Source organism: Mustela lutreola, chromosome 2 (genome assembly GCF_030435805.1).
Source record: "Mustela lutreola isolate mMusLut2 chromosome 2, mMusLut2.pri, whole genome shotgun sequence".
NCBI lineage: Eukaryota > Metazoa > Chordata > Mammalia > Carnivora > Mustelidae > Mustela > Mustela lutreola.
Window position 1 is genome coordinate 49,792,711 of NC_081291.1, and position 19,109 is coordinate 49,811,819.

The window sequence follows — 19,109 nt, forward strand, 5'->3', positions numbered from 1 at the left end:
AAGTTGAAATCAAAAAAGCTATTAATGAGGTGCAATCAAAATTGGAGGCTCTCACTGCTAGGATAAATGAGGCAGAAGAAAGAATTAGTGATATAGAAGACCAAATGACAGAAAATAAAGAAGCTGAGCAAAAGAGGGACAAACAGCTACTGGACCACGAGGGGAGAATTCGAGAGATAAGTGACACCATAAGACGAAACAACATTAGAATAATTGGGATTCCAGAAGAAGAAGAAAGAGAGAGGGGAGCAGAAGGTATACTGGAGAGAATTATTGGGGAGAATTTCCCCAATATGGCAAAGGGAATGAGCATCAAAATTCAGGAGGTTCAGAGAACGCCCCTCAAAATCAATAAGAATAGGCCGACACCCCATCACCTAATAGTAAAATTTACAAGTCTCAGTGACAAAGAGAAAATCCTGAAAGCAGCCCGGGAAAAGAAGTCTGTAACATACAATGGTAAAAATATTAGATTGGCAGCTGACTTATCCACAGAGACCTGGCAGGCCAGAAAGAGCTGGCATGATATTTTCAGAGCACTAAACGAGAAAAACATGCAGCCAAGAATATTATATCCAGCTAGGCTATCATTGAAAATAGAAGGAGAGATTAAAAGCTTCCAGGACAAACAAAAACTGAAAGAATTTGCAAATGCCAAACCAGCTCTACAGGAAATCTTGAAAGGGGTCCTCTAAGCAAAGAGAGAGCCTCCAAGTGGTAGATCAGAAAGGAACAGAGACCATATACAGTAACAGTCACCTTACAGGCAATACAATGGCACTAAATTCATATCTCTCAATAGTTACCCTGAATGTTAATGGGCTAAATGCCCAATCAAAAGACACAGGGTATCAGAATGGATAAAAAAACAAAACCCATCTATATGTTGCCTCCAAGAAACTCATTTTAAGCCCGAAGACACCTCCAGATTTAACGTGAGGGGGTGGAAAAGAATTTACCATGCTAATGGACATCAGAAGAAAGCAGGAGTGGCAATCCTTATAACAGATCAATTAGATTTTAAGCCAAAGACTATAATAAGAGATGAGGAAGGACACTATATCATACTCAAAGGGTCTGTCCAACAAGAAGATCTAACAATTTTAAATATCTATGCCCCCAACGTGGGAGCAGCCAACTATATAAACCAATTAATAACAAAATCAAAGAAACACATCAACAATAATACAATAATAGTAGGGGACTTTAACACTCCCCTCACTGAAATGGACAGATCATCCAAGCAAAAGATCAGCAAGGAAATAAAGGCCTTAAACGACACACTGGACCAGATGGACATCACAGATATATTCAGAATATTTCATCCCAAAGCAACAGAATACACATTCTTCTCTAGTGCACATGGAACATTCTCCAGAATAGATCACATCCTCGGTCCTAAATCAGGACTCAACCGGTATCAAAAGATTGGGATCATTCCCTGCATATTTTCAGACCACAATGCTCTAAAGCTAGAACTCAACCACAAAAGGAAGTTTGGAAAGAACCCAAATACATGGAGACTAAACAGTATCCTTCTAAAGAATGAATGGGTCAACCGGGAAATTAAAGAAGAATTGAAAAAAATCATGGAAACAAATGATAATGAAAATACAACGGTTCAAAATCTGTGGGACACAACAAAGGCAGTCCTGAGAGGAAAATATATAGCGGTACAAGCCTTTCTCAAGAAACAAGGAAGGTCTCAGGTACACAACCTAACCCTACACCTAAAGGAGCTGGAGAAAGAACAAGAAAGAAACCCTAAGCCCAGCAGAAGAAGAGAAATCATAAAGATCAGAGCAGAAATCAATGAAATAGAAACCAAAAAAGCAATAGAACAAATCAACGAAACTAGGAGCTCGTTCTTTGAAAGAATTAATAAAATTGATAAACCCCTGGCCCGACTTATCAAAAAGAAAAAAGAAAGGACCCAAATAAGTAAAATCATGAATGAAAGAGGAGAGATCACAACTAACACCAAAGAAATACAAACTATTATAAGAACATACTATGAGCTACTCTACGGCAATAAATTTGACAATCTGGAAGAAATGGATGCATTCCTAGAAACATATAAACTACCACAACTGAACCAGGAAGAAATAGAAAGCCTGAACAGACCCATAACCAGTAAGGAGATTGAAACAGTCATTAAAAATCTTCAAACAAACAAAAGCCCAGGGCCAGATGGCTTTCCGGGGGAATTCTACCAAACATTTAAAGAAGAACTAATTCCTATTATCCTGAAACTGTTCCAAAAAATAGAAATGGAAGGAAAACTTCCAAACTCATTTTATGAGGCCAGCATCACCTTGATCCCAAAACCAGACAAGGATCCCAACAAAAAAGAGAGCTATAGACCAATATCCTTGATGAACACAGATGCGAAAATACTCAACAAAATACTAGCCAAATAGGATTCAACAGTACATTAAAAAGATTGTTCACCACGACCAAGTGGGATTTATTCCAGGGCTGCAAGGTTGGTTCAACATCCGCAAATCAGTCAACGTGGTACAACACATCAATAAAAGAAAGAACAAGAACCATATGATACTCTCAATAGATGCTGAAAAAGCATTTGACAAAGTACAGCATCCCTTCCTGATCAAAACTCTTCAAAGTGTAGGGATAGAGGGCACATACCTCAATATCATCAAAGCCATCTATGAAAAACCCACCGCAAATATCATTCTCAATGGAGAAAAACTGAAAGCTTTTCCACTAAGGTCAGGAACACGGCAGGGATGTCCATTATCACCACTGCTATTCAACATAGTACTAGAGGTCCTAGCCTCAGCAATCAGACAACAAAAGGAAATTAAAGGCATCCAAATCGGCAAAGAAGAAGTCAAATTATCACTCTTCGCAGATGATATGATACTATATGTGGAAAATCCAAAAGACTCCACTCCAAAACTACTAGAACTTATACAGGAATTCAGTAAAGTGTCAGGATATAAAATCAATGCACAGAAATCAGTTGCATTTCTCTACACCAACAGCAAGACAGAAGAAAGAGAAATTAAGGAGTCAATCCCATTTACAATTGCATCCAAAACCATAAGATACCTAGGAATAAACCTAACCAAAGAGACACAGAATCTATACTCAGAAAACTATAAAGTACTCATGAAAGAAATTGAGGAAGACACAAAGAAATGGAAAAATGTTCCATGCTCCTGGATTGGAAGAATAAATATTGTGAAAATGTCTATGCTACCTAAAGCAATCTACACATTTAATGCAATTCCTATCAAAGTACCATCCATCTTTTTCAAAGAAATGGAACAAATAATGCTAAAATTTATATGGAACCAGAAAAGACCTCGAATAGCCAAAGGGATATTGAAAAAGAAAGCCAACGTTGGTGGCATCACAATTCCGGACTTCAAGCTCTATTACAAAGCTGTCATCATCAAGACAGCATGGTTCTGGCACAAAAACAGACACATAGATCAATGGAACAGAATAGAGAGCCCAGAAATAGACCCTCAAATCTATGGTTAACTAATCTTCCACAAAGCAGAAAAGAATGTCCAATGGAAAAAAGACAGCCTCTTCAATAAATGGTGCTGGGAAAATTGGACAGCCACATGCAGAAAAATGAAATTGGACCATTTCCTTACACCACACACAGAAATAGACTCAAAATGGATGAAGGACCTCAATGTGCGAAAGGAATCCATCAAAATCCTTGAGGAGAACAAGGGCAGCAACGTCTTCGACCTCTGCCGCAGCAACATCTTCCTAGGAACAACGCAAAAGGCAAGGGAAGCAAGGGAAAAAATGAACTATTGGGATTTCATCAAGATCAAAAGCTTTTGCACAGCAAAGGAAACAGTTAACAAAATCAAAAGACAACTGACAGAATGGGAGAAGATATTTGCAAAGGACATATCAGATAAAGGACTAGTGTCCAGAATCTATAAAGAACTTAGCAAACTCAACAGCCAAAGAACAAATAATCCAATCAAGAAATGGGCAGAGGACATGAACAGACATTTCTGCAAAGAAGACATCCAGATGGCCAACAGACACATGAAAAAGTGCTCCATATCACTCGGCATCAGGGAAATACAAATCAAAACCACAATGAGATATCACCTCACACCAATCAGAATGGCTAAAATCAACAAGTCAGGAAATGACAGATCCTGGCGAGGATGCGGAGAAAGGGGAACCCTCCTACACTGTTGGTGGGAATGCAAGCTGGTGCAGCCACTCTGGAAAACAGCATGGAGGTTCCTCAAAATGTTGAAAATAGAACTGCCCTATGACCCAGCAATTGCACTATTGGGTATTTACCCTAAAGATACAAATGTAGTGATCCAAAGGGACACATGCACCCGAATGTTTATAGCAGCAATGTCCACAATAGCCAAACTATGGAAAGAACCTAGATGTCCATCAACAGATGAATGGATCAAGAAGATGTGGTATATATACACAATGGAATACTATGCAGCCATCAAAAGAAATGAAATCTTGCCATTTGCGACAACATGGATGGAACTAGAGTGTATCATGCTTAGCGAAATAAGTCAAGCAGAGAAAGACAACTATCATATGATCTCCCTGATATGAGGAAGTGGTGATGCAACATGGGGGCTTAAGTGGGTAGGAGAAGAGTCAATGAAACAAGATGGGATTGGGAGGGAGACAAACCATAAGTGACTCTTAATCTCACAAAACAAACTGAGGGTTGCTGGGGGGAGGGGGTTTGGGAGAAGGAGGTGGGATTATGGACATTGGGGAGGGTATGTGCTTTGGTGAGTGCTGTGAAGTGTGTAAACCTGGTAATTCACAGACCTGTACCCCTGGGGATAAAAATATATGTTTATAAAAAATAAAAAATTAAAAAAAAAAATCTTCTCAGGGGACAACACAGGGAAAGTGCACAGCAGTTTGGTGCTACCTCATTCTGGTAAACACCTGGTCTGACTCAACTCAAGCCCAAGGCAGCCTTGTACTAGCCCACTGACACCACAGGCACCAGCATCTGCCCAGCGAGAGAATATCACAGGCTGGACTGAAGGCAAGCACAGCTCTGTCACAATAGCAGGACACCCCTGTAGCAATGCACATAGGAGACACCACTGAAGCACTATTTTCTGGTGAAATGGAAACATTACACTATGGGGCACTACAGGACCTCTACTTCATAAAGCCACTATGTTCAAGCGCAAGAGACATATCTGACTTTCCTAACACATAGAAACCAACCACAGCAATAGATAAAATGAGGAGTCAGAGGAATATGTCCCAAATGAAAGAGCGAAATAAAATCAGAGCAAGAGATCTAAACAAAATGGAGATAAGCAATAGTCTGACAGTGAATTTAAAGTAATGCTCATAAAGATACTCACTAGAGTTGAAAAAGAAGTGCAGGACCTCCATGAGACCCTCCACAAAGAGATAGGAGACCTAAACAAACAAACAAACAAACAAACAAACAAAAAATACCAATTAGAGGTAATGAACTTACTAACTGAAATTAAAAATAGACCACCTGGAATAAGTAACAAATAAGAGGAAGTAAAAGAATGGATCAGCTGGAAGACAGAGTGATGGAAAATAATCAAGCTGAGCAGATGAGAGGGAAAAAAAATATGCAAGATGAGAATAGACCCAAAGAACTCAGTAATATTGTCAAGCATAATAGTCAGATGATAGTGATCCCAGAAGAAGAAGAGGAAAGGGGGCAGAAGAGATAATAGCTGAAAACCTGAATCTGGGGAAGGAAAGAGAAATCCAGATCCAGGAGGCACAGAAAGCTCTCAACAAAACCAACCCAAAGACATCTGCACTGAGACACAGAGTAAATAAGATAGTCAAAAGTAGCAATAAAGAGAATTTTAAAAGAAGAAAGAGAAAGGAAAGCAGTTGCATATAACGGAAACCCCATAAGTCAACCGGTGGATTTTTCAGCAGAAACTTTATAGTCCAGAAGGAAGTGCCATGATATTTTCAAAGTGCTAAAAGGAAAAAACCAAAATCTATAGCCAAGGGTACTCTATCCAGCAAGGCTTTCATTCAGAATAGAAGGAGAGAGTTTCCCAGAAAACAAAAGTAAAAGACTTCATGGCCAGGAGCAAAACCAGTCACATCCACATCACACGTGATGGCACTGGCCTATGGGTCCCAAATCCAGTCCAGCCACCCTCCTGCCCAAGTCAGCATGCACTTCCTGCCACCTGCTCAATGCCAAGTTAACACACCTTTACCTCAGAATGACAAGGACTCAAACTGACACCCTTCCCCTCAAATTCCGGCCTCTGCGCTCAAGTTTGTACACAAAAGTTGGCATAATTATAACAGCAGAATGAAGCAATCTAGTGACACTAATTCCCTGGAATATATAATGGATAAAAGGAGTGTGCTAGCCTGATAACATCAATAAGCACATCAAAGAACCGAACATACAGTATGCTCCTGGTTCTTAGACCCATTTGTACCCCAGTGTTCATAGGAGCAATGGCCACAGTCACCAATTTGTGGAAAGAACCAAGATACCCTTCAACGGACAAATGGATAAAGAAGATATGGTCCATATATACAATGGAGTATTATGCCTCCATCAGAGAGGATGAATACCCAACTTTTGTATCAACATAGATGGGACTGGAAGAGATTATGCTGAGTGAAATAAGTCCAGCAGAGAGAGTCAATTATCATATGGTTTCACTTACTTGTGGAGCATAAGGAATAACGTGGAGAATATTGGGAGATGGAGAGGAAGAGTGAGTTGGAGGATATTGGAGGGGGAGACAAACCATGAGAGACTGTGGACTCTGAAAAACAAACTGAGGGTTTTGGAGGGGAGGGGGATAGGGGGTTGGGTGAGCCTGGTGGTGAATATTAAGGAGGGCATGTATTGCATGGAGCACTGGGTGTGGTGCATAAATAATGAAATTTGGAACACTGAAAAAAAATTAAATTAAAAAAGAAATAAAATTTTGAAAGGAAAGAAAGAAAGAAACTCAGGAAAAATAGAACAAGATGAAATCAGAGAGGGAGACAAGCCATGAGACTCTTAATCACAGGAAACAAACTGAGGGTTACTGGAAGGGAGAGTCGTGGAGGGATGGGGTAACTGGGTGATGGGTTTTAAGGGAAGGGCACATGATGTAATGAGCACTGGGTGTTTTATAAGACAAAAATGAATCACTGACCTCTCTACCTCTGAAACTAATATTATACTATATGTTAATTAATTGAATTTAAAATAACAAAACTGGAAAGAAATAAAATTTTCTATTAAAAATTTTATTTGGAAAAGAAGTATGTAAAGAAAGTAAGAAAAAATGACCAACTAGGAATAAGATTTGCAAGTTAATCACAGAGTTAATGTTTCTAATTTTAAAAAGCCTGTAAAAATAGACAAGGAAATGACCAAGTTTTATAAAAGTTGTTTGCTTTATGAACAGTTTACAGAAAAATAAATACAATGGTTCTTAGTCATATGAACAAATGTTCATCCTCCCCTATACTATGAAAATTGCAAATGAAAATATACTGTAGAGGTGCTTCACATGTATCCATATGATTGATAAAATCAGGTTCCACAATATACTTTGAGGTCCTTAGGAAATGATCACTCTCAGCCTTTGTTGGTAGGAGAGCAAATATTATAGTCTCACCATAGAGAATGTGTCAGAATTTAGCAAAAAATACATATAAACTTACCCTTTAACAAACCAATCTGTATCTCAGACTCTACCACCAAAATAAGTAAAAAATTGAAAAAAAATTTAAAATATTTTATTTTTTTATTTAACAGACAGAGATCACAAGTAGCCAGAGAGGCAGGCAGAGAGAGAGAGAGGGAAGCAGGCTTCCTGCCGAGCAGAGAGCCCAGTGCAGGGCTGGATCCAAGGCCCCTGGGATCATGACACTGAGCCACCCAGGTGCCCTGAAAAACAACTTTCAAAATGCTAGTCACATACTTAGAGTGTTAGACATGATATTTTAAGAACATTATAGTATTGAATAGAGCAAATGAATCTTCAGAACGGTATCATTAAGAACCAGTAAGCATGTAAGCAGTAAGCATGAGGTTGATTGATATTTAAATGAGATATATAGAGAGATATTTATGTATAGATAGATACTTATGTCTCTATAGCAATATAAAACAGAGTGGCTACCTTATGAGATACTAATGTGTAGTCTGAAACGGAAAAATACAAATTCAAGCAAATTTGGGAAATTGTTCTTAGAGATTATAATTTTTCTCATAACATTAAATGCTTTGGAAAAGTCTGTTGACAAATCTAAAAATATGTAATGCAGTGTCTATCAGGAATCTTTTCTTTTGCAGGGGTAAGTTTTGGGGTTGTAGAATTCCTCTTGTTTGTTTACTATAGAAGTGTGCCATAGAAAACAATTTGGGAAATATTGCTGTGAAAGTGAAATTCAATCTGTGGATAATTATTCTTCCTAAAGGATCAAGAAGTCTAAAAAGAGTTCCTGGTATCATGTGGTTAATGAATGCATAATTTAATACAAGTATTGTTTAGAATCTACTAAATATTAAATACTGTGTTTGCTTTTGGTGACATAATGGGAAGAAAGAAAAAATTATGGGAAACTGGTAAAACATTAAAATATAGTGCTACTATTAATGTTACAATAAAGATTTGAAATTTTTCTTGAAAATCCTTAAATGTGATTGAGGAACTAAGTGTAGGCAACCATTGCATCGTGCCAGAGAGAGAAAATTAGGTTGTGATGAGGGACAGCAGGAGGCAAGATGTTCCTGGCAAAGACAAGAACATGAACAAATGTAACTTAACATTAGAGTCAATAGTATTCAGAAAAAAAAGAGCACCCTATCTGTCTGGAACAACTACAACAACAAAAAATTTTTGGTGAAAGGTTTGTGTAAGTCCATCCTATTAAGAAGAATATGGGCTTTGGAGTTGGACAGATTTGACCTGTCATAATCACTCTAGTGATTATTCCCAAGTGGTCTTGGGAAGTAATTTAATCTCGATTAAGGCTGACCTTTTCTATCTATACAGAAAAGATAAATAATATTTAACTCATAAAGTAAGAATGAAATAAAAATAACATATAACATTTCTAACACAGTGAAGGGCATTTAATGTCACTTCTTATTAGGCAGATCAGGGCAAAGTGATGAGCATCCTCATTTGTCAGGGGAAAGAATTTGAATTTTATTTTGTAGGCAATGAAGAACCATGGAAGAATTCTGAGCCTGAGGGTGAGGTGATAAGCTCTGTGGTTTGGAAAGATGAATATGAGGAATGAATAGATGAAGAGAGACATCTAGCAATGCATCCTAATGGAAGATGAGAAGGGCATGATGGGGCTCATAGTGTGGTTACAACTGTTAAGTATTACTTAGCTAGAATTCATAGAACTTGGCTCCTCATTAGATAATGTGAGGGTGAAGAGTAAGAAAAGAAGGAATAAGAAAATGACAATTTGTATCCCGAGCACCTGAGTTGCCAGTAATACCAAACACTGAGCCAGACAAAAGATGAAGTAGGTATATAGAAAAAGATTGAAATTTAGGTGTGGAATTCAGTTTGTTTTCTGTCATTTTTCTTTTGATCTATCACCTTTATAGAGTGAGTGAACTTTGAAGATTTTAATATTGAAGTCCAGTCTTTAATCCCAACAATCCCTTTATTCTATGGAACTGCTATATTTGATCAGTGTGTTGGCTTATTACAAAAGCTGTCATTGTGATATTTTGGAATATGTTTCTAAAATTTATTTATTACATGAAAAAGATTAATGCTACCAAGTCAAATACCAAACACTATCAAAACAACTTAATAAGGTAGCCAAACGTAGATATGTACTTTGCACAATTGTATCCCTCCAAACATTATTTGTTTTAGTATAGTTGAAAGTAAATGCAAATGTAGACATTTTACTCAACACCAATCTTTCTGTGTGTGTGTTTCTTGTTTTAATGTGCAGGACAGGAGAGAATTGGAAAAGATTCCAACTATGAACAGGAAGGTAAAGTTCAGTTTGTGATTGATGCAGTCTATGCGATGGCTCATGCCCTCCATCATATGAACAAAGATCTCTGTGCTGACTACCGAGGCGTCTGTCCAGAGATGGAGCAAGCTGGGGGCAAGAAGTTGTTGAAATATATCCGCAATGTTAATTTCAATGGTGAGTCTCTAAATAGTCACACTTTTGGAATTCTAAGTGTTGGCATAGTGTGTTTCCTAAGTTATGTAGTTGAATTATTTATTGCAAAAACCCAGTTGTTTATATGACTTCAAATGGCTAATTCAATATATGAATGATGAGTAAATGAATGAATGAGTGAATATTTGGGAGCTATGGTTTGTCTTCTCTTCCCCCAAATAGAAAGATACTTGCAGAAAGCTAGATTCTTCCTCTGTGAATATCCATAGGAGTGGGAAGGGGAAGAGGAAAGAAAAGGAACCGTTGCTCCAGGTGTCTGTGTCGTTTGAAATAATGATTGTGAATTGCCACAATAACTACATTCCAGATTAGGCACATTCCTGTTACAAATTGTTTACCTAAAAGGGTAGGAAAAATGGGCAAATAGGGTAGAAGGCATAAGGGAGAAATACCACTTCTCTGATAGTATCTTTCATATAGTATTGACTCTTATAACATATAAACACATCATGTTTATCATGTTTAGTATCAAAAACTAAACAGTTAAAATAAACCCAAATGTGGCTTGCATTAGTCAGAGTTTTCCAGAGATGTAGAACCAATAGGATATATATAGATATACAGAAGAGAGTAACTTATAGAAATTGGCTCACATTATTATGGAGAGAGGGAAGTCCCACTACCTTCAGTCTGCAAGCTGGAGAACCAGGGAAGTTGGTATTGTAATTCAGTCCAAGTCTAAACACCTAAGAAATGGAGGGCTTGTGGTTTAAGTCCTGATCTGAGTTCAAAAGCCAGACATCTGGGAGCGCCAGTATCTGAGGGCAGGGGAAGGCACAGGTCTCAAGAAGAGACAGTGAATTGGCCCTTCCTCTTTCTTCCTGCTCTAGCCAGAGCCTTAAGAGACTGAACGATGTCCCCACTACTTTGGGGAAGGACACCTGCTGTATTCAGTTTATCAATTCAAATACTAATCTTTTTCAGATATACCCTCATTAGACATACCCAGAAATAGTATTTTACTGGCTATCTGGGCATCTCAGTCAAGGCAACACAGAAAGTTAACCATCACATAGGTATAACTCAAAATTCAATGTAGAGAGTAATAAATAAATTTAACTATGTCCAAATGAGTGATGTAACCATGCTGAAGGGTTTGAGGAATAAAAAATGAGCATGGGTAGTTTCAGAACACAGTTTGAAACCAAAGACAAAAATAGCTATACACAACTATTGTACAATAGCTAGTAAACTTGTGGGTTCACAATTCTGAAAATAATTTATGTATGTAAGAGGACTCAGAGAATAATGAAGCATATTGTGGATAATGAGCGCTAGGTTTCTTACAGTCAGAAAAAAAAAATTACTAGTAAGAATGAGAGAGAACTGGAAGGAATGCTGTATTGTGTTTGGATAGGAGATACCTGCATTAACTCATAGCTTGCTTTCTTTCTTTTTCTTTTTTGAGTTATTTATTTTGAGGAGAGTGTGTGTTTGAGCAAGGTGGGGGATTATGGTGGAAGGACAGGGCAGAGGGAGAGAAACCTCAAGTAGAATCCCCATTGAGCATGGAGCCCAACATGGGGCTCCATCCCAGGACCCTGAGCTCATGGTCTGAGCTGAAATTAAGTCAGATGCTCAACCGACTGACACCCAGATACACCAGAACTCATAGCTTTTAATATGCCTGAAGATAAGTAGATAGAGAAATAGATATGTGTATGTTATATATGTATACATATCTGTGTTGCCTAGTTCTGGCCACTGAAAGGTCTAGGAGCAATGACACCCTGGTAGAAAAGATGATACCTAGTACCCACATCCTATTTATATAGACACTATCCATTAAAAAGCATGAGGGCTGTCTAGAATAACTGTAGATTCAAGGGCCAGGACATTTAAAAGATGAGTCTGAAGCATCATGTTATATCTGAAAGTAAGAGTGCTCAAAAACTGATGGGGGGATTTTGAAAGAGCCGAGGAACCAACTTGAAGGAGACCACACTTGCCAATTGGAGGGCAGTAATGGATTATACTAACAGAATGAAACAAACATCTATGAGTCCATACTGATAGAAATAAATAACTGAACTGAATACATAAGTGCAGAAGAAGTATAATGTAATGATAGATGGTAGTTCAAAATCACCATTTTGCAAGGACCCCTCTACTAATTGTTCCAACAGGAACCATCAGTGGATACTAAAATTATTGGGATATAGTATGATCAGAAACAAGGCCTCTGCATGGCCTCAAAGTACCTTCTACCCAGAAACATTAATTGCAAGGGAGAAAAGAATAGCTTAACAGTGGAGAAACCTGGAAGACAGACAGCACCTGAACAAGATAATCAAGGTTAACATCACCAATAATGAACCTTAGTGACATCACTTACCTTTGATACCCTATGAATGTTACAACATCACTTCTGAGGTGTTATTGCTAAAAATGGGTAACTTCACTCTAATCACAAGGAAGCATCAGAGAAATCCAAATTGAAGGACGTTTTTTAGAGTAACTGATGGGTACTCTTTAAGACTTTCCAAGTCAAGATAAAGTTAGAGGAGGAATTATTCCAGACTGAAGAGACTAAGGGGACATTACTATTAATGTAATGTGGGAACACTGATTGATCCTATACTAAAGGACATTAATGGGACAATGAAGAATTTTTTAATTGTCATTTTATTTTATTCTTTTCATCATGATAAGTATACTCCTTAATTCCCATCATCTATTTAACCCATTCTGCCATCACTTCTCTGTAATTGTTACTTGGTTCTGTTTCTTGGTTTATATCTCTTTATTTCCTTTGCTCATTTGTTTTGTTTCTTAAATTCCACATGAGTGAAATCATATGGCATTTATTTCACTGACTGACTTATGTCACTCAGCCTTATACTCTCTTGTCCATCCATGCCATTGCAAACAGCAAGATTTTATTCTTTTTTATGGCTGAAAAATATTGCATTCTATATACATACCACATCTTATTTCCATTCATCTATCAATAAACACTTGGGCTAATTCCATAATTTGGCTATTGTCAATAATGCTGATATAAACATAGGTGTGCATGTATCTCTTTGAATTAGTGTCTTTGTATTTTGGGGATAAATACCCGATATTGAGATTACTGGATCATAGGGTAGTTCTATTTTTAATTTTTGAGGAAACTCCATACTGTTTTTCACAGTGGCTGAACCATTTTGCTTTCCCTCTAACAGTACAACAGGATTCCCTTGTTTTTACATCCTCACCAACACTTGTTGTTTCTTGAGTTTTTTTTATTTTAGCCCTTCTGACAGGTATGAGAAATTTTGATTTGCACTTCCCTGATGTTGAGTGATATTGAGCATCTTTTCATGTGTCTGTTGACCATCTGTATGTCTTCTTTGGAGAAATGTCTCCTCATGTCTTCTGCCCAGTTTTTAAATGGACTACTTTTAGGGTATTGAGTTTTATATATTTTGCATACTAATTCTTTAATGGATGTGTCATTTTCAAACATCTTCTCCCATTCCATAGATTGCCTTTTAGTTTGTTGATTGTGAGAACTTTTTAAAATTGTATATGTTTCAAATAGTATTAAATCAATGTTTATTTCCTGAATTAGATTATTACATTATGGTTTAAAAAATCATCTTCTCTTCTTGTAAATAATAATCCATTTAAGCTTAATACCTCGTCAGTCATTCAGGAGTTACCTTGCAGGTGGACGAAGGGGAACCATATCCAATTTTGGAACTAATAGTTTCTTATTTAAGATGGAGACCAAAATGACCATATATAAAACCAGAAAAACAGTTTAACCACAAATAATCTTTTGTTATTGTTTTTTCCAAATTCTAAGAATATCCTAAAATATATAATTCCCCAGAACTAAATGCATATAAACTCTATTATTTATCAAACAGAGCTGCTTATCATATGTGTTATGGTCAGTTTGTGGTTTTGCATTCTGGTCTTTGAATGTGCTTGGGCATTCTTACCCTACTAATGAAAAAATTGATTTAAAAAATGTCCTTTGTGACCTTTCACTGACTCTTCTTCTAGGTTTCTGTAGACTCATTTAGTCAAGACTGTCTTTCCCACTGATGAGCCAGAGGGACTGGACAAAAAGTTTTCAAATGATTACTATGAACCAAAACCTGTGCTATGTACTTCACTTGTATTGGCTGGCTTAAATTTCAAAACACAAAATTGTTTAGATTCTCTTGTTTTCCTTAATTTTTTATAGATAAGGAAATTAATAGAGAAATTAGGAACAATGATGTTTAAAGACACGTATGTAGTGATGATGCTACATACTTGGTCCCCACAACTTTCTCCCTTGACTACTATTTAAGTGTCTGAGAAGAAGGGTTTACTGCATCATTCCTGCTGACAGAATGGAGACTTTTTTGCATGTTTTATGGAGGATTTTGATTTTTCTTTGTCTCAGTAAGCTTAATTGTGCTCTTATGTTACTTTAGTTTGAAGTTTTTTGTACCCCTGGGAGTTTTGTTCCAGACCAGTAGAGTACAATTTAATAACTCTGAAATTCACATTTACCAAAGCATCAATTTAGGAAGTAAGAAAATGCCCTGAAAGTATTGTTATAGGTTCACCAAGTACTTAACCTCCTTTTATGCACCAAGAGAAAAGATGGCTAATTTTTTCTTCATTACTTACAGCCATTTTTTCCTGCATCCCAAATGAATGCAGTGACCCGAGCCTAAATTTGATTTAGTTATCTCTGTGTTGGCCCATCCAACTCAATGTCACTACTTGCAGATGTAAATTTAACAAATTTGTTATCCACATATCTAATCTTAGAAAATTGCTGTATCATGAAAGTAGTTAACCTGAAATGTGTCTGTATCTACATGTGTTAGTTTCCAGAGAACACATCAGATTGGGCTATGTTTTGTAAGAAAGACACATCTCATGTGTTCTTGAAAAATGAGGTTAGCTTTCCTTTGTTGAGAGGTAAGATCTAGGTTCCCTTCCCTTGAATCTGAGGGAGGCTATGACTAATGCAGAAGTGACACCATGTGATTTCTGAGGCATAAAAGTAACGGGACTGCTGCCTGATACTCTTGGAACATTAGTATTATGGAAACAGCCACCATGTTGGGAGGAAGCCAAGAACTCAAACAGGCCATATGAGGGTATGGCAACTATAGCCCCAGCTGAGATCCCAGCTGACAGCCAGCATCAATTATCAGGCATGTGAGCTTCAAGCTGCCCCCACTGACATGAGGACCAGAGAGGTGATGTCCCTGCCGAGCCCAGCTCAAATTTCAAAATACAGGTCGTCATTATTTGGAGCACTAATTTTTAGGGTGGTTTGTTGAGTAACAATAGATGATTAAACACAAATCAGTGCTGCATTTCTGGAATCTGGGTATGGGGTGGTAAAGTGAGAGAAAAATGTAAATACCTTGATGCAAAGGACTCTCGTCATTTGGGCAATCTAGATCCCAAATTCTGCTCTAGAAGAAAGGAATTCTATTCAGATACTCTAATTCAGTAGAGGATATTGATGACAAATACCTTCTGTCATCTGGTTTCCTCTCAGTGTCCTAGCTTGGCAAGGGGCCCTGTTTCCTTCACCATTCTATGCTTGTGTCCTGGCCCTGATAGCTGTGGACATTTCTGCAGATGATCACTTCTCTTTTGATAACTTCTTTCTCTTCTCTGGACTTCTTTGATTTTTTTTTTAAATATAGTTTTCAAGTCTTCATTAAACATAATCCCTTTTATTCTCTTTCAAGAAGTTCAGGGATGCTGTTAAATAGGAGCTATGGCATAAGAAAACCCTGGAAATAATAAGCCTGTTGCATTATAGAATCCATCAAAAAGGTCAAAGCCACACAATATGCTATTACAAGTCATCACTTAGATAAAGTATTCAGCTCCTCTGCCTTAATTTTTTTTAAAGCATGAACTTTAATGAGAATGGAAAGGGCATGACAAGAATCATTTCTCCTAACAAAGATTGTAAGAAGAGAGAAAGATTAGGCAGTGTGTCTCATTTTGATGAATATTTAGTTGGTGAGCTAGAGATCCTTTGGAGCCCCAGGCCTCCAATATTATTGCTCTCTCTTCTCAAAGACTATGAAAAGCTCAAGTCATATTATTTAATGAATAGAAGCTGTTGAATTACAGCAAAGCACAACATGAATCCTAGTATCTAATGTGAAAGAAAAGAAAGGTGAGCATATGAATATTAATATCTTCCTGCAAAATGATAGGATTCTCATCTTCTTGCTAATAACATGTGGAATCCAGATTTTCTTTCTTCTCCTTATACTTAGAATGCTCACTGAAAGAAGAAAGTCAGTATTAAAAAGCCTCTTACACTGTTGGTGGGAATGCAAGTTGGTGCAGCTTCTTTGGAAAACAGTGTGGAGATTCCTCAAGAAATTAAAAATAGAGCTTCCCTACGACCCTGCCATTGCACTACTGGGTATTTACCCCAAATATACAGATGGAGTGAAAAGAAGGGCCATCTGTACCCCTATGTTTATAGTAGCAATGGCCATGGTCGCCAAACTGTGGAAAGAACCAAGATGCCCTTCAACGGACGAATGGATAAGGAAGATGTGGTCCATATACACTATGGAGTATTATGCCTCCATCAGAAAGGATGAATACCCAACTTTTGTAGCAACATGGACAGGAGTGGAAGAGATTATGCTGAGTGAAATAAGTCAAGCAGAGAGAGTCAATTATCATATGTTTTCACTTATTTGTGGAGCATAACAAATAGCATGGAGGACATGGGGAGTTAGAGAGGAGAAGGGAATTGGGGTAAATTGGAAGGGGAGGTGAATCACGAGAGACTATGGACCCTGAAAAACAATCTGAGGGGTTTGAAGTGGCGAGGGGTGGGAGGTTGGGGGAACCAGGTGGTGGGTACTATAGAGGGCACAGATTGCATGGAGCACTGGGTGTGGTGCAAAAATAATGAATACTGTTATGCTGAAAAAAAATTTTTAAAAAAGTCGTTTTTGTTATTGATGGTGTGTGTGTGTGTGTGTGTGTGTTTCCCCCTCTCTACTGGAAAAGCTTAGTTTGATTAGCATACAGAGAGGGCTTAAGAGCTTTCTATTGTGATAAAATTGGGTGCCTTTGTGAGCTATGGGGATAGTGTTTAGGTAAGACAGAGGAGGAGCAAATTGAAATAGTGCCCTTAGCCAATGAAGATGCACCCACTAACTCAAGTTGGTGAGACCAGCGTAATGTTGCTTATAGATCACAGCTCATCTTCAGAACGGGCTGTCATCTAATCTTTAGAAAATAAAAAAAAATTACACTGATGGAGAAATTCAAATAAGATATGAGTTAGGAGAGACAACTTTGGTGCACAACAAACTAAATATCTGAAGATGGGTGTTCTCGTCTTGAGATACCAACAAATAAAACAATGATAATTCTCACTCTTGGCCACCTTGGCATCTACTCTTTGTGGGACTGTCCCTCACCTAAGGCAGGAAGACAGTGGCCATGAGAAGATGAAAAAGTCACTGGGATCAATAAACCTAGGCTCCAGCTTGTTGTGAAAAGTGGGAAGTGCAGACTCTCAAAACAATCAGACATGGCAAAGCGAAGCTGGCCATCCTCACCAATTGCCCAGTTCTGAGGAAATCAGAAATCGAGTACTATGCCCTGTGGCTAGAACTGGTGTACATCATCACTACAGTGGTAATAATATTGAGATGGGCACAGCATGTGGGAAATACTACAGAGTAAGCACACTGGTTATCATTAATCCAGTTGATTCTGCTCTCATTAGAAGCATGCCAGCACAGCCTGGTGAAAAGTAAATCACACAAATTTTTTCTTTAATAACTGGCCAGAGCTTGTTTTGAAAACAAAAACAATACACAAAACCATTCCCGTCTCTTGAGCATTTGTTACATAAGAGGCATGGAACTAAGCAGTTTATATACTTAATTACACTAAATCCTCACTAACATGAGATTAGTAGCATTAGAGAAAGGTAGCATTAGGGATATTCAGAACCTGAAGGAGACTGAATAACTTAACAGTCACACTTAGAAGGTGGTTCCTGGAATTTAAACCCCTTCTTCGGGATTCCAAAGCCAGTTATTAAGAACTATTTTAGTCTCGTTAGTTGAGACACTCTGGGGCAAGGAATGTCCCCCTTTTAAACCTAAGTATACTTTGTCACCTGTCAAATTAGCAAGTTTGATGTTCTGTGTTCTCTAGCTCTTTATTGGTTTCATATTGCTGCCTTAAAAATACCATAAATTTAGTGGCTTAAACAACATACATTTATGATCTTACAGTTCTGTTAGTTTGGGAGTCTGACACGGGTCTCACTGGACTCTGTTAAGGTGAAGGCAGGGCTGGTTCCTTCTGTGGGCTGTAGGGGAAAAAATCGGTTTCTTTGATTTTTCTAGCTTGTGAGGGCCCACTTGGCCTTCTGGGATCATGAACCTTTCCTCACATCACTCTAACTCCTTGGTTTGACCATCACAAGTCCTTCCTCCTCTGAGTCCTGTTCCCTCGTTCCTAGAGGGATCATTATGATTTCTCCAAGTTTAACCAAATAATCCAAGATAGTTTTCTCCCATCTCATGATTCCCAATCATATCTCCAGAAATCTCTCATTTTGTATGATAACATTCATAAGTTCTGGGGATTAGGACATGGAAATATTTGGAGAGCCAGTACTGAGACTACTATAAGCTCCAATTTTTTTTTTTCCATTTTCAATAACAAAGTATCATAAAATCCTATGCTCAGCAGTTGGAGGATGGTATGGAGTTCTTTAGCTATTTCTGTATCCTGCCTATATTTTGAATTCCCTCTTCCACTAGAAGTAAGCTTCAGCATAGGATTGCAATTCTGTATGTCTCTGATGACCCAATATATTGTCACGCTGTTTGGATCCATTTCCTAACTCTGTTCTTGTGTGGCCACTCAGCACCATGCCTGCTTCCCTAAGTATAGGT

At 37.8% G+C, this 19,109-nt stretch overlaps 1 protein-coding gene across 2 annotated transcripts in view; it reads left to right on the plus strand.

The window, feature by feature from the left end:
* Nucleotides 1-19,109, plus strand: part of GRM7 (glutamate metabotropic receptor 7) — an 891,796-nt gene that overhangs the window by 591,660 nt on the left and 281,027 nt on the right. For both annotated transcript variants that reach the window (XM_059161568.1, XM_059161569.1), the window contains exon 6: nt 9,961-10,161. In XM_059161568.1, coding sequence (XP_059017551.1) covers nt 9,961-10,161 — 201 coding nt within the window. The remainder of the gene's footprint in view (nt 1-9,960; nt 10,162-19,109) is intronic.